The sequence below is a fragment of the Lampetra fluviatilis genome, chromosome 6 (assembly GCF_964198595.1).
Source record: "Lampetra fluviatilis chromosome 6, kcLamFluv1.1, whole genome shotgun sequence".
Taxonomy (NCBI): Eukaryota; Metazoa; Chordata; class Hyperoartia; order Petromyzontiformes; family Petromyzontidae; genus Lampetra; species Lampetra fluviatilis.
Window position 1 is genome coordinate 8836133 of NC_136280.1, and position 12801 is coordinate 8848933.

At 45.0% G+C, this 12801-nt stretch overlaps 1 protein-coding gene across 2 annotated transcripts in view; it reads left to right on the plus strand.

The window, feature by feature from the left end:
• LOC144933126 (polymerase delta-interacting protein 2-like) overlaps positions 1-12801 on the plus strand; it is a 33089-nt gene that overhangs the window by 2333 nt on the left and 17955 nt on the right. For both annotated transcript variants that reach the window (XM_078857705.1, XM_078857704.1), the window contains exons 2-6: positions 1350-1431; positions 5530-5627; positions 7101-7200; positions 9154-9223; positions 11906-12013. In XM_078857705.1, the coding sequence (XP_078713831.1) occupies positions 1350-1431; positions 5530-5627; positions 7101-7200; positions 9154-9223; positions 11906-12013 (458 nt within the window). The remainder of the gene's footprint in view (positions 1-1349; positions 1432-5529; positions 5628-7100; positions 7201-9153; positions 9224-11905; positions 12014-12801) is intronic.

The window sequence follows — 12801 nt, forward strand, 5'->3', positions numbered from 1 at the left end:
TTAGCTAATTTATAGAACATACTGTAAATTTTAAATATCGGCTAAACAGCAAACATATCTCTAGCAGTAGGAAAATATATCCCAGCCTAGGATGTGAGTTTTTAAAAGGTCAGTTGAAGGGATGTCAGAAGTAGTTCTCTGATATTCCTTTTTCGGAGGCTGTCTTCCAACATGCACTCATTTAAATTAAAGCAAAGGTTTGACGAACACTAAATGTACATTCCATAAATAAAGGTACGTAATGTATTTTATTGGACAAAACTGTAATGTTTTTGGTGTCCTATTTTTTCAAATTGACTTTGAAACGTTTTTGGATGTCATATAATTGATAATTTTGTTGATTTTGTCATTTTATTAATATTTTCCTAATGTGCTGAGCCAGAAGATAATGTTACTGATTGGGTTAAGCGGGTTGTTTGGACGACTGGGGGATTGACATTACCTTGTGGTCTCGCGGTCGCTGCTTGTTGAAGAGGTTCGTGGTTCGAATCCAGCGGGCCACCATGATCAATACTTCGGGTGCATTTATAAAAACACTTGCCGTCAACTCCAAAGTGGCCATTCAAGATCCAGCAATGTAATTCGCAAGGGTCACCCATTGTGCCAGCATCATGGTCCCAATTTGCTGAAAATTAATTACAAACTGCTCTATTGAGATTACACATGCCAATCACCCCTTACTGGGAGTCTCATGCATGATTGCAGGCCAAGGGCTGTGTCATCCTTATGGCCACATGGAGAGTTGCCACTAAAGAACCCCTTTCAAATGATTGCAATGAGATGTGATGCAAAGCGCTCTTTGATGTAGGGTGCTACATCAAAAACAAATCATTATCCCTTTGCGATACTATAAGCACATGTAGAGCCATTTAGTCGGTCCGCTACTGGAAGAGGGGCCTCTCCATGACGTGTAGTTGTGGGAATTATTTGACCGTATTGCACCGTGCTGGTCAATTTGGGTTGTTGAAGTTGGGGAGTGTAGACATGAACATAGAATACAGTACATAGAGCAGTGGATTTTTCTTCACTGCCCTCTGTTGCCCACCACATTGCTCCATAGCCGAGAAAAGCCTGCTGTGCTTGGTGATTGCCCATCTAAGTTAATGCGATTGGGCACATTTTATGTTCTTTGGTTATAGGCATGATACTTTATATCATATGGGCAACATATTTATCTTGATGAATTTAAATCTGCAGGATTGAATAATGACCATTGTACTCCATTTATCCTCTCATTACTACAAAGATATATGGCCCAAAAAACACTACAAATAAGTAAAAGGTTTGATAACCTATCTTGTATTTTGTATGTTTTGAGAGACAATAAGTATCATTCTTTCCTTTTACAGAAACAGGCCAGAGGGAAAGGTGCTGGAGCCAGTGGGGGTGTTTGAAACACCAAAGCTGCAAGGAAGATATGAGACGGGACAGGTGAGAACATCAGTATACTTTTAAACAGGGGCGGTTTCTTCATTAGGGCGATTGGGCGACGCACCACCAATGTCATTCAACCACAGAGTCACGCTAGCCGTCACTGTGCCTCTGGATATAGTCCAATCAGCGTCATGCTACGTTCTGTGGAGTACCGCCTCTTTTTGGGCGATTTCCCTCCGGCTGAGAATCGCCCCGAGTGGTCCCATAGACTTACATTCAAAGATGTTTTTTTTCGAACGGGGGGCGCTGCAATGCATTCTCTATGGCTTCCGGGAGGGCTCGTACTAACGTGCTTACGTCATCATACGTAAGCACGTTTCATCCAACAAAATTATTTGTCGCCACCTAGTGGAATCTTTAATAAAAGAAACATGAGCGGATTGTATTAATAGTGAGTATAGAAACAAACAAGATGTATTGTAAGAGTCACTTTATTTTTCATTAATATTAAAGAAGTGAAGTTGCCTTTACATGCTTAAGCTGTTAATTTATCCTTTGCATGGGTGGACCTTATCCTTATCAATCATCCAGACATTTGCCCCCCCTGAGAGATTTTGCAGGAGCCGCCACTGCTTTTAAAGGGGTCCTGGTATGTGGAGCAGAGTTGAAAGGCCACATGCTGATCATTGCACAGGGCTTTGTTTGCTTAAGATCTGTGCCTTTTTACTTGTGTAACCTCCATTGCTCATGTACATGTGTGTGCACAGCCCTTTTGTAAAGTTGCTACTGGACGAGATTCTCCCTGTGCTGTGTGAGTCGTGGGTTTAATTTGTTACTATACTTCAACACTGCAATGCAGAATGGTGAAGGCAGGAGAGAGCATATACATGGGGTAACCTCCGCTTAGCACTGTTGGCTATGTACGGTGCGATCGAGGTTCAACATACATTCATAAAAGTACATTACAAAAACAGACTTTGCTGCACTGCACATTCCAGCTCACAACGTGTCCTCCTAGCAGCCATAACACCCACTCATGGCAGTAACCCATCCACGCACTTTGCAGGCTCGCTCAAGTTTAGCTTCTGTGATCACGTGAGATTGGGGCATTCCGGGTGATTTGGTCAAAGAGGCCCCATTACTTAAGTGCTTAGCTGCAAGGAGATAACCGCATGACGGAATATCACTGATGCAGCCAATATTTTCCGTTGGATGCGGGGCATTTCAACACACTTTATTTGCACACTTGTTAAGTCTATGCATATGGCCAAAGGTACAATATATATATTTTAATCTTACAGTCCATTTAATACATGACAAAGTTCAATATTTCTCATGGGTACATTTTTTTAGTTGGTTAATGCTAGGCGTGGAACAGTGCGTAATTTTTATTGATTAATATTGATTGTTAACCCCCATGGTCATGCATGCAATATCATGCATAATAAATTATGTTTTTCAATGCCTACATTTATGTAATGAGCTCACGTGGCCTTACCAGCCCTTGTTAGTACGAAACTTGTTTACCCAGGGAAGCCACACTGGAGTGCCATGACCGTTTTTCAGGAAAGTCCTGTCACGTTTTACAGAGTACACGACAATGGTTGCCACGTTTAATCCCCGTTGAATAATAATAATTATTAGCGATTATTACACGCACCACAGCGTAACAAAAAAACATTCATGCTTGTGTTGTGCAGAACGACCACGCAGTAGACGGAATTCACTGTTGGGGCTGATGCCGTTTATTAACACTGTTCACACGACACTGTAACTCACACCAGAGGTAGGTGCTTTCTATTCTTGGTCCTTACCCTGGGCCCCCAAACTCTATATTATCCTACCCTCGGCTATCCATTGGGGCTCTCTCGCTCGTCTGCCTGGGACGGGGGTTCATCCAACACCACCCGGCGACGAGGAGGGAGAGACCTCTTCCAGCTGATCCTTGCCCCATCTCCCCACAACGACCACGCCCTCGTCACGGGGTCCCCCTTAAGTGCCCCCCTTGGCGGCTCCTCCCCCTAGCTCGCACCCGCCTTTGTTCCCGAAGGTGTAGCCCCTTACCGCACCCGTGACTTGACGTCATCCTCGGCTGTGAACTCGCTCGCACCTCCCTCTGTTCGCTCCCTCATGGTTGCTCACACTACTCCTCTACACTTGCAACAAATCATGATCCTGAATCATGATACTTCATGGAATTTTCACGTGGATTTTCACGGGGAGTTTTTCCAAAACCACCACAAGCACTTTTCACCTGAACATTCATGCAGCAGATAACACTCTTGGTGTGTCCTTCTGTGGTAGCACAGTGCACTTTGACCCAACACCCAATATATATAGGGGCTGTCATGGAAAGAAGCCTGACCTTCAAGCCCCACACAAACAGATCTATGATAAATTAACCCGTAAAAGCAAAGTTTTTCACTATAAATCCTTTATATGCGTGCTCAATGGGCCACAACCCAGCCCACATTGGTCTTTGAAACGGGCGGCTAGAGTCCTCTCGTCCTCTGGCTTGAGATGGCTGCCACCTATGGGTCAGATGATTGCCTGCCACCATTAAGCAATTGGTAATTAAATATACATTTTTTTTTCCTAAAAAGTGTAACATTTTGGAAAAAGAATTTCACGAGAATAAATTGTCACGCACAACGAGTCTGTGTGCAAAATGTCAGCTCGATTGGATCACGGGAAGTGGGTTAAAAAAACGACCGAAAGATTTGCACGGTCGTAAGCGCGCAAGCAAGCAAGCAAGTGAACTTAATATAAAGGATTTAAAAAGACAAAACTAAGAATCGCCCTGCTCCAGAAACTTGCAGGAACAACCTGGGGTGCCTCAGGCGATGTGCTGCAAACCAACACCCTCTCATTTTGCTTCAGCCTGATCCAGGAGCTCAGACAGAAGACGGCTAGATGCACAATTAAATAATGCAATGCGCATCATAACCGGGACACTGAAGCCCCTGGCTCCCTGTTGGGGTCAACATTCTGCCACCAAATATGCTCAGAGACATGCAAACTGAAAGGGTGTTTACCTACCCATCAATCAACACCTCAACAATGTACCTCACCGTCCACTGAAGTCCGCCAATTCTCCTCCTGGGATCACACTTGCCATCCTAGAATATTACCCAGATGTGGAAGAAAGCTGGCGAACAGTGGAACAACGCGGACGTCCACAATAAATAACTCATTTGGGACTAGATTTGAAGCTTTCGTGACTGCAAGGATTCATATTCTTAGGTTTTTTCGATAAAGTCACGTAGGTAAAAAAAAATATTTTAATTTTAATTTTACTTTGATTAATTTTAATTTTTTACCTACGTGACTTTACCGAAAAAACCTAAAAATATAACTCATTTGGGACCCAAAACATCGCACATTTCCTGACTTTGACATTCATTGAACACACTGGTGGAACCATCAACCACATCAGTACATTAACACGCCGATAGGCGCATTTTTTTTTAATGGAAATTTAAAGACAAGGCACAGTTGTGATTGTGACAATGCAACACAAGCTATGGATCAAAGAGCAAAAAACCACTGTTGTCTGCTCCTCAAACGGAGGAGGACTAACTAAAGTTTACAAACTCAGTCGCTATGCCCTCTCGTGGCTTAACATTGGCATTTAGCTCCTGAACATGTTTCTGACAGAGAAGGATAGAATGTGCACAAGTATCCACATGTGCATGTTATGCAATTTCAGAAAACATTTTGGGTGGTGAATGGCGTTTTCTCAACTCGACTAGTTTGGTTTTAGGTTGTATCGGTTTTTATGCTGAACTTTTTCCAGCTTTCCTGGTAACTAGTTTGGTGAATTCATTTCCATTACTCTAACGTGGTAGTGTTGTGCACTGTACTTCACAGGCGTTGCAACATCTTACCGCCCCATGAAACTGGAAAAACAGGACTGGTTCACGTCTGTCAGTTATCTTCAGATTTTTGTCACATCACAGTTTCAGAAAGTACGAAAAAGATTCCATACCTTTCCACATGCAAAACTCGCAAAACTCATTGGCAGTGCTTGTTAGTTGATATACACGATACGATCATCATTAGGCGTCATAGAGCTTGGATTTGAAAAGCATTGCTAATGTTGCTTACATCTTAACGACTCATTTCCATGGTTTTCCCTGTTCGTCTGTCGCTCAGCTGTTCCTTCACCGCGTGTTTGGATATCGCGGCGTCATCCTGTTCCCATGGTTGGCTCGTCTTTACGATCGTGATGTTCCTTCCAGCATGGGCATCAGGTGAGGAATCGCACACGGTGAGATGCTAAAGTCACAAAGGTTGCAGGGACAAAGATGAACGAGTGACTCAGAAGTGAGATTCTCGATTTCGATCCAAGCAGTTGCCTGAGATTAAACTGGGTACCCAAGTGGAGGGAATGGATGGTCTCAGCCTCTTAACCTCGAACTTAAAAAAATACGTCACAGTAAAGTTGGATTTTATTTAATTGGGGCAAAATTCTGACTGAGAATTTTCTATTGCATTTTTACTCTTCTTGGTTCTTTCGGTAAAGTCACGTAGAAGGAAAATAATAAAAATAAAACATAATAAAATAATTCTCACGACGTTTCGGCCACAACGCAAGCAGCCGTCTTCAGGTGGATAACAGGTCTGTCTAATTAGCTTAGTGGGTGTGGAAAGTGCTGCCCCCTGCTGTGTGGAACAGAGGTTATTTCAAAGGATCTCGGATACAGTTGTGTGATGGTCACTTTTGTGGGCCATTCTCGAGCATGAAGATATGCATTCTCTGTGAGAGATCTGCATGGATACTCTCTCATGATGAGGCTGATAACACAATTAGGACAACATTGGGGATAAGATTAAAGCTATCTTTTTTAAAATAAGTTTCAAGGACAGGAGGCGAGAGGTGATATGAAATTTCCGCAACACTCGGGCAAGGAAATTGTGGAACGCTTTGGTTATATGAGCTCAAGAGCAGCTCAACGAATGCCAGTAGATGGCACCCAAGGGGCAGCCTAATCAGTGGTGGATAGCAGAGGTGTGGACTCGAGTCATGTGACTTGGACTCGAGTCAGACTCGAGTCATGAATTTGATGACTTGCGACTCGACTTGGACTTGCATAACAATGACTTTGTCCCACCTATGAGATGTGGACTCGAGTCATGTGACTTGGACTCGAGTCAGACTCGAGTCATGAATTTGATGACTTGCGACTCGACTTGGACTTGCATAACAATGACTTTGTCCCACCTCTGGTGGATAGACTACAATTCTGTTGTGTATAACAAACCGATACCAGCCTATCCTATGAATGGCACAACTCCAACAATTAAAGGAATGGGTAGACAGTATAGACATTTCTAAATCCTTGCCAGATTTGGCAAGGTGACGGATTTCGTTTTTTATTACCTAAATCAAAAGGTCATCGATTGTACATAGGTCGTCATTATTACCACGAATTCCTGCTTCATTCTGCTCATGATGAGCTCTGAGTCAACCGAGCATCATGAAAAACACTCAAGATAATGCTGTGGCTGTCAGACTAGCTCACGGACGGACAAAAACTACATTTCCTACATGTAGATTTTAAAAATTGCAGCGGTACCTATTCTGTTCTTTCCCTTCGTACCTAACAAATGTTCATCCAGGAAAATAGTTGTCACACGCCTTCTGTACGGTGTGTTTAATCATGCATTAATTCTCCGACCCTCTGAGTTGCTAGACTGACCTGCGTATGTTCGCTCTGTTACAGTAAGAAGGAGGAGGTTGACACTCCTAGCGCAAAGGAGGTGTCAGGAAAAACCCAGACGTACTACCAAGTCCTCATCGACTCCAGAGACTGCCCCCACATTGTGAGTTCACGCGCTACGTACAAACTTCCCCATTGTAGAACTGCCTTATTGTTTGTTTTTCTGTCTCTTGTGCTTATTTGTTCGATGGCATAGAAATATAGTTTTTCATAAATCATATTAAAAAAATAAATTCTTACACGCGCAATTTTACGCATGTGTCGTGAGCGTAATAATTGATTTTAATCAATGAATCTATTAAAAATGAATGACTCCTTAGACATTTTTCACTTCGTTCGGTTCTCTCTGGCATCTCCAAGCCAGTCAGCTGTTTTGTAGTTTTTTTTGCTCTATCGTTGAGTGTCCATCTGTGTAAATTATTGAAGTCCTTTGCCAAGTTGCTGCATTTAGACGCATTGTCCCTCCACGCTAATGGGCCGCCACGAGAGAGACAACTCTCCCGTTCCCTTCCGTCTCATGTTCGTGCGTGTTTTCGCCACGGTGTTCCTGGAAACAGCGTGAGCTCACATGACACTGAGTCCTTTACAGTTGTTTCCTTTAAAACATAAGTAAGATCAAGTAAAGTGCTTAACGCGGCTTGGGTGGCTGGCTGGCCGGCCTCTGTGTTTTTTCTTACAAGTTGGAGCATTTCTCTCTGGGTTCACGGTTTGCCTCTCTGAGGCCACTTTCCACCCGTTGATAATGTTATGATGGGACATTGACTCGTAAATACGCTCCATGAGACATTAAACTTTGCTTGACACTCACTGATTTGGCAATAGTAAGTAGAAGAAATAACTGAACTCATGTATCGTCATGTGTGAATCCATTACTGGATGAGCGGGAGTGTAGCGGTTAGCGCGCTGCGCTATGAACCTGGCGACCCGGGTTCGATTCCCGCTCACGGCCAAAACATCACCACTAGGGAGACAAAGGCGGTCGGGCGTGGTGCTGGCCACCCACCCCCTCGTGTACCGTTCCGGCCTTCATAGGTGCTCGCTAACAGCACTTGCCCCTACAGTCTGTTAAGGCTATACGGGAGATCTTTGTCCTTTGTCTTTGGATGAATTGTCTAATCACATCGTGTCGGTTATGGGGGTCGTTTTTACTGTACTTCACCACGCCGGTCAATATGGGTGGGTGAATGGGAACCCAGGGACCAGTTCAGCTATCGCTTGCCAGATGTTAGCCATGGCTGGGAATTTAACTTGGATTGCTGGCTTCATAATGCAGTGCGCTAATCACCGATAGGTAATTTATAGTTTACCAAACTGATATTTTTTCTGTTGTACAGCCGCTGCTGATGTCATGTGCTGTAGTTACTTGTTTTCACAGTAAACTCCCAATTATATCATTTGGAGCAGTACAACACATTCTTGTTAGATGTTAGAATACGGCCCACAAGTGGATTCCAGAGAGCTACCTCAGTGATCTCTGATCCACACAGTCCAGGGCAGCACTTCAGAAGACAGTCAAATTGAAATGAAATGTTAATCTTCAGAGCTAGAAAATAGCTAACTTAAATGCGGAAACAAATTTCACATTTTTCGATTTAAAGCTTTCGTGACTGCAGGGATTCATCTTCTTGGTTCTTTCGGTAAAGTCACGTAGAATGGAAATAATAAAATAATTAAAATAAAACATAAAATACAATTCTCACGACGTTTCGGCCACAACGCAAGCAGCCGTCCTAAGGTGAAGACCAGGTCTGTTGGGGAGACAGCGTTTTATTTTTATTATTTTATTATTTCCATTCTACTTGACTTTACCGAAAGAACCAAGAAGAGAAATTTCATTTTGTGGCTTTTTTCTACAGTCATTGGTGACCAGGCTGAAACCATCAGCTCACTATACTCGAGTCACGAGCGGCCACCTGGATTAGAACGTATGATCTCGGTGGTGCCATCGCAGTGCTCCGTGACCTCCAAGCCACACAGACACCTCTGTCGCTGGGGATGTGTATGTCTAAGCATCTGATGGTTCTGTACGCTCACGGCTGCATTTATTTCCCGGCAGAGAGCACAGACCGAAGCGGTGACATTTCTGGGAAGCCACGACGACAGCAGGGTGCTCTACGCAATCCCCGGTAAACACAAAAGTCTTTGAAAAATTAATCGCCCATCACGGCAGTTAGTGCTCGAAGTGTCGTGTTGAGTTGAGCTTGCTTCTTGACACCGGCGACACTCAAGGTTTTTCAGCCGCGTGAACATTACATTATTTAGGTCAGGTACGTTCATAGGAGAGACTTTGTCTAATTAAAGGGCACCGCCGCTTCCAGCTGCTTGGTTGAGCTCAACTTAAACCAGGACACCCGGTGATGAGTCAGTCACCTGTTCTGTTTTTAGCCCGTGCCTACATTACACATGCAGCCCCGTAGCATTCCATATTTTCCGCGCTTCCCATTCAGATGTCATTCATACGAATCGTATGATGTACAGGTGGCGTAGCTTGCAAGGAATGAAATGGGGCGGGGGTCCCCTGTCGGCCTTCCCGCTCTTTGTAGTCTCGCTCCTGAGCCTCTTCGGCCTGAGGGCACCGGTGCAGTTTAACTGCCTGCACACTCAATAGCCAAGCCACCGCGATGTACGTTGCACGCCGTTGTACCGTTGTTGATTGGGAGGACACGGAGAGCGGACGGGCACAGGTATGAGGACTGGAGCTCAAGATCCACCGTCAGGAATACTGCATGCAAGTTCATAGTTTTGTTTTGGTTTTTGTTACTCACAATTTCAAAGCCTACGACCCGAAGCGGCCAGCAATAGAGAGCGCTTATGACACTAAAATAACAATAAATAATAAGCAATTCACAGAGAATGCGCCTGCCATGTCTTAGAAGCTGAGCACCTTGGACATTGCTTGGATAGGGACCCCAATACATAGTCTGATGGGCTATGTTGTAGGCAGCAGATGGCTGTGCAGTAAAATCCATTGCTGTATTGCACTTCTGTGCTCCCATCAAATAACTCCCATGACTCATACGGCATGAGGTGGCCGTCATTCAGCAGTGGATTAACAAAATAATTGTTTATGCACAGAAGTAGAGGTTGCAGAAACCGTTGTGAACAATACGTCTGCAAATGTACATATACAAAGGACTAATCAGAGTTTCGATTTAAAGCTTTTGTGACTGCAGGGATTCATCTTCTTGGTTCTTTCGGTAAAGTCACGTAGAAGGGAAGTAATACAATTTTTTATTATTTTTTTACTTCCCTTCTACGTGACTTTACCGAAAGAACCAAGAAGACTAATCAGAAGTGAAGAAGCACTCTCAGAAGGCATTGTGTTTGATGGGAAGTGGAAAAAATACTTAAAATGTTTTCATGCGGATGAACACTTATATGAAGGAGATGTGTGGTAATTTATAGGGGTCAAGAAGGCTGTGACGTGAAGAAGAATACCAAACGACTTCGATGCCCCTTTAACCACGTTAGTGTAATAATGGTTCCTCGAAAAGTGCATTTAATTGCTTGTTGGTGCGGTGATGGTGGTTGTTGTTGTTGGTGCGGCGGTGGTGGTTGTTGTTGTTGGTGCGGTGATGTTGGTTGTTGTTGTTGGTGCGGTGATGGTGGTTGTTGTTGTTGGTACAATGGTGGTGGTTGTTGTTGTTGGTGCAGTGATGGTGGTGGTTGTTGTTGTTGGTGCGGCGGTGGTGGTTGTTGTTGTTGGTGCGGTGATGTTGGTTGTTGTTGTTGGTGCGGTGATGGTGGTTGTTGTTGTTGGTACGGTGGTGGTGGTTGTTGTTGTTGGTGCGGTGGTGGTGGTGGTTGTTGTTGTTGGTGCGGTGATGGTGGTTGTTGTTGTTGGTGCGGTGGTGGTGGTTGTTGTTGGTGCGGTGATGGTGGTTGTTGTTGTTGGTGCGGTGGTGGTGGTTGTTGTTGTTGGTGCGGTGATGGTGGTTGTTGTTGTTGGTGCGGTGATGGTGGTGGTTGTTGTTGTTGGTGCGGTGATGGTGGTGGTTGTTGTTGGTGCGGTGGTGGTGGTGGTTGTTGTTGGTGCGGTGGTGGTGGTTGTTGTTGTTGGTGCGGTGGTGGTGGTGGTTGTTGTTGGTGCGGTGATGGTGGTTGTTGTTGTTGGTGCGGTGATGGTGGTGGTGGTTGTTGTTGTTGTTGCGGTGGTGGTGGTGTTTGTTGCTGGTGCGGTGATGGTGGTTGTTGTTGTTGGTGCGGTGATGGTGGTTGTTGTTGGTGCGGTGGTGATGGTGGTTGTTATTGGTGCGGTGGTGGTGGTGGTGGTTGTTGTTGTTGGTGTGGTGGTGATGGTGGTTGTTGTTGGTATGGTGGTGGTGGTTGTTGTTGTTGGTGCGGTGGTGGTGGTGGTTGTTGTTGGTGCGGTGATGGTGGTTGTTGTTGTTGGTGCGGTGGTGGTGGTGGTTGTTGTTGGTGCGGTGGTGGTGGTTGTTGTTGTTGGTGCGGTGATGGTGGTTGTTGTTGTTGGTGCGGTGGTGGTGGTTGTTGTTGTTGGTGCGGTGATGGTGGTTGTTGTTGTTGGTGCGGTGGTGGTGGTTGTTGTTGTTGGTGCGGTGGTGGTGGTTGTTGTTGTTGGTGCGGTGATGGTGGTTGTTGTTATTGGTGCGGTGGTTGTTGTTGTTGTTGGTGCAGTGATGGTGATTGTTGTTGTTGGTGCGGTGATGGTGGTGGTTGTTGTTGGTGCGGTGGTGGTTGTTGTTGTTGGTGTGGCGGTGGTGGTGGTTGTTGTTGGTCCTCACGGTCAGTATCGTGCACGTGTGTGTGATTGTAAATCGACGGGGCGGTGTGCCGGTGTGTGGCAGGGCTGGACTATGTAGGCCACGAGGACGTGCTGCCCTACTTGTCTTCCAGCCCGACCCCCCTCCAGCACGAACTCTTCCACAAGTTCCTGCAGCATCAGCCAGGGCACAGTGAGTCTCACATACCCCAGCCAGCCCTCTTTATAAATCCTTTATATTAAGTTCACTTGCTTGCTTGCTTGCGCGCTTACGACCGTGCAAATCTTTTGGTCGTTTTTTAACCCACTTCCCGTGATCCAATCGAGCTAACATTTTCCACACAGACTCGTTGTGCGTGACAATTAATGTTCTTGAAATTTTTTTCCAAAATGTTACACTTTTTAGGTAAAAAAAAATTATATTTAATTACCAATTGCTTAATGGTGGCAGGCAATCATCTGACCCATAGGTGGCAGCCATCTCAAGCCAGAGGACGAGAGGACTCTAGCCGCCACGCATATAAAGGATTTATAGTGAAAAACTTTGTTTTTACGGGTTAATTTTTTCTTGTTGTCAATTCAGAGGTCGCCGGTTTGCTCTCCCGGCTCGGTAGTTGAAACAACGGGAGCAAATTTCTTAAATGCCCCCCCACCCCGCACCCCTCCGTCTCTGTCCGCTCAGCAGCATGAATGAATACACTGCAGTTGAGCAATCGGAAAGTCACATGTGCGGCGGTAGAGTTGTCGTACTCAAAACTCTTCCGAAACGTCTGGCCAGCGTGGAAGAGTAGGCCAAATACCCTCGACAGGCTCTCTCTAGATCTGCCTTGGAGTGGAGGCGCTTAAGCCGGCAGTGGTGGAAGCAACAAATTGCAGGGCTGTGCCTTTCCAATTTTTTTTTTTTTACTCGCACCCTCGTTCTATTATTTGCTGTGCCTCACACCTGCGTTGCGAACACAGTATCCACTTCACCCCAAACAT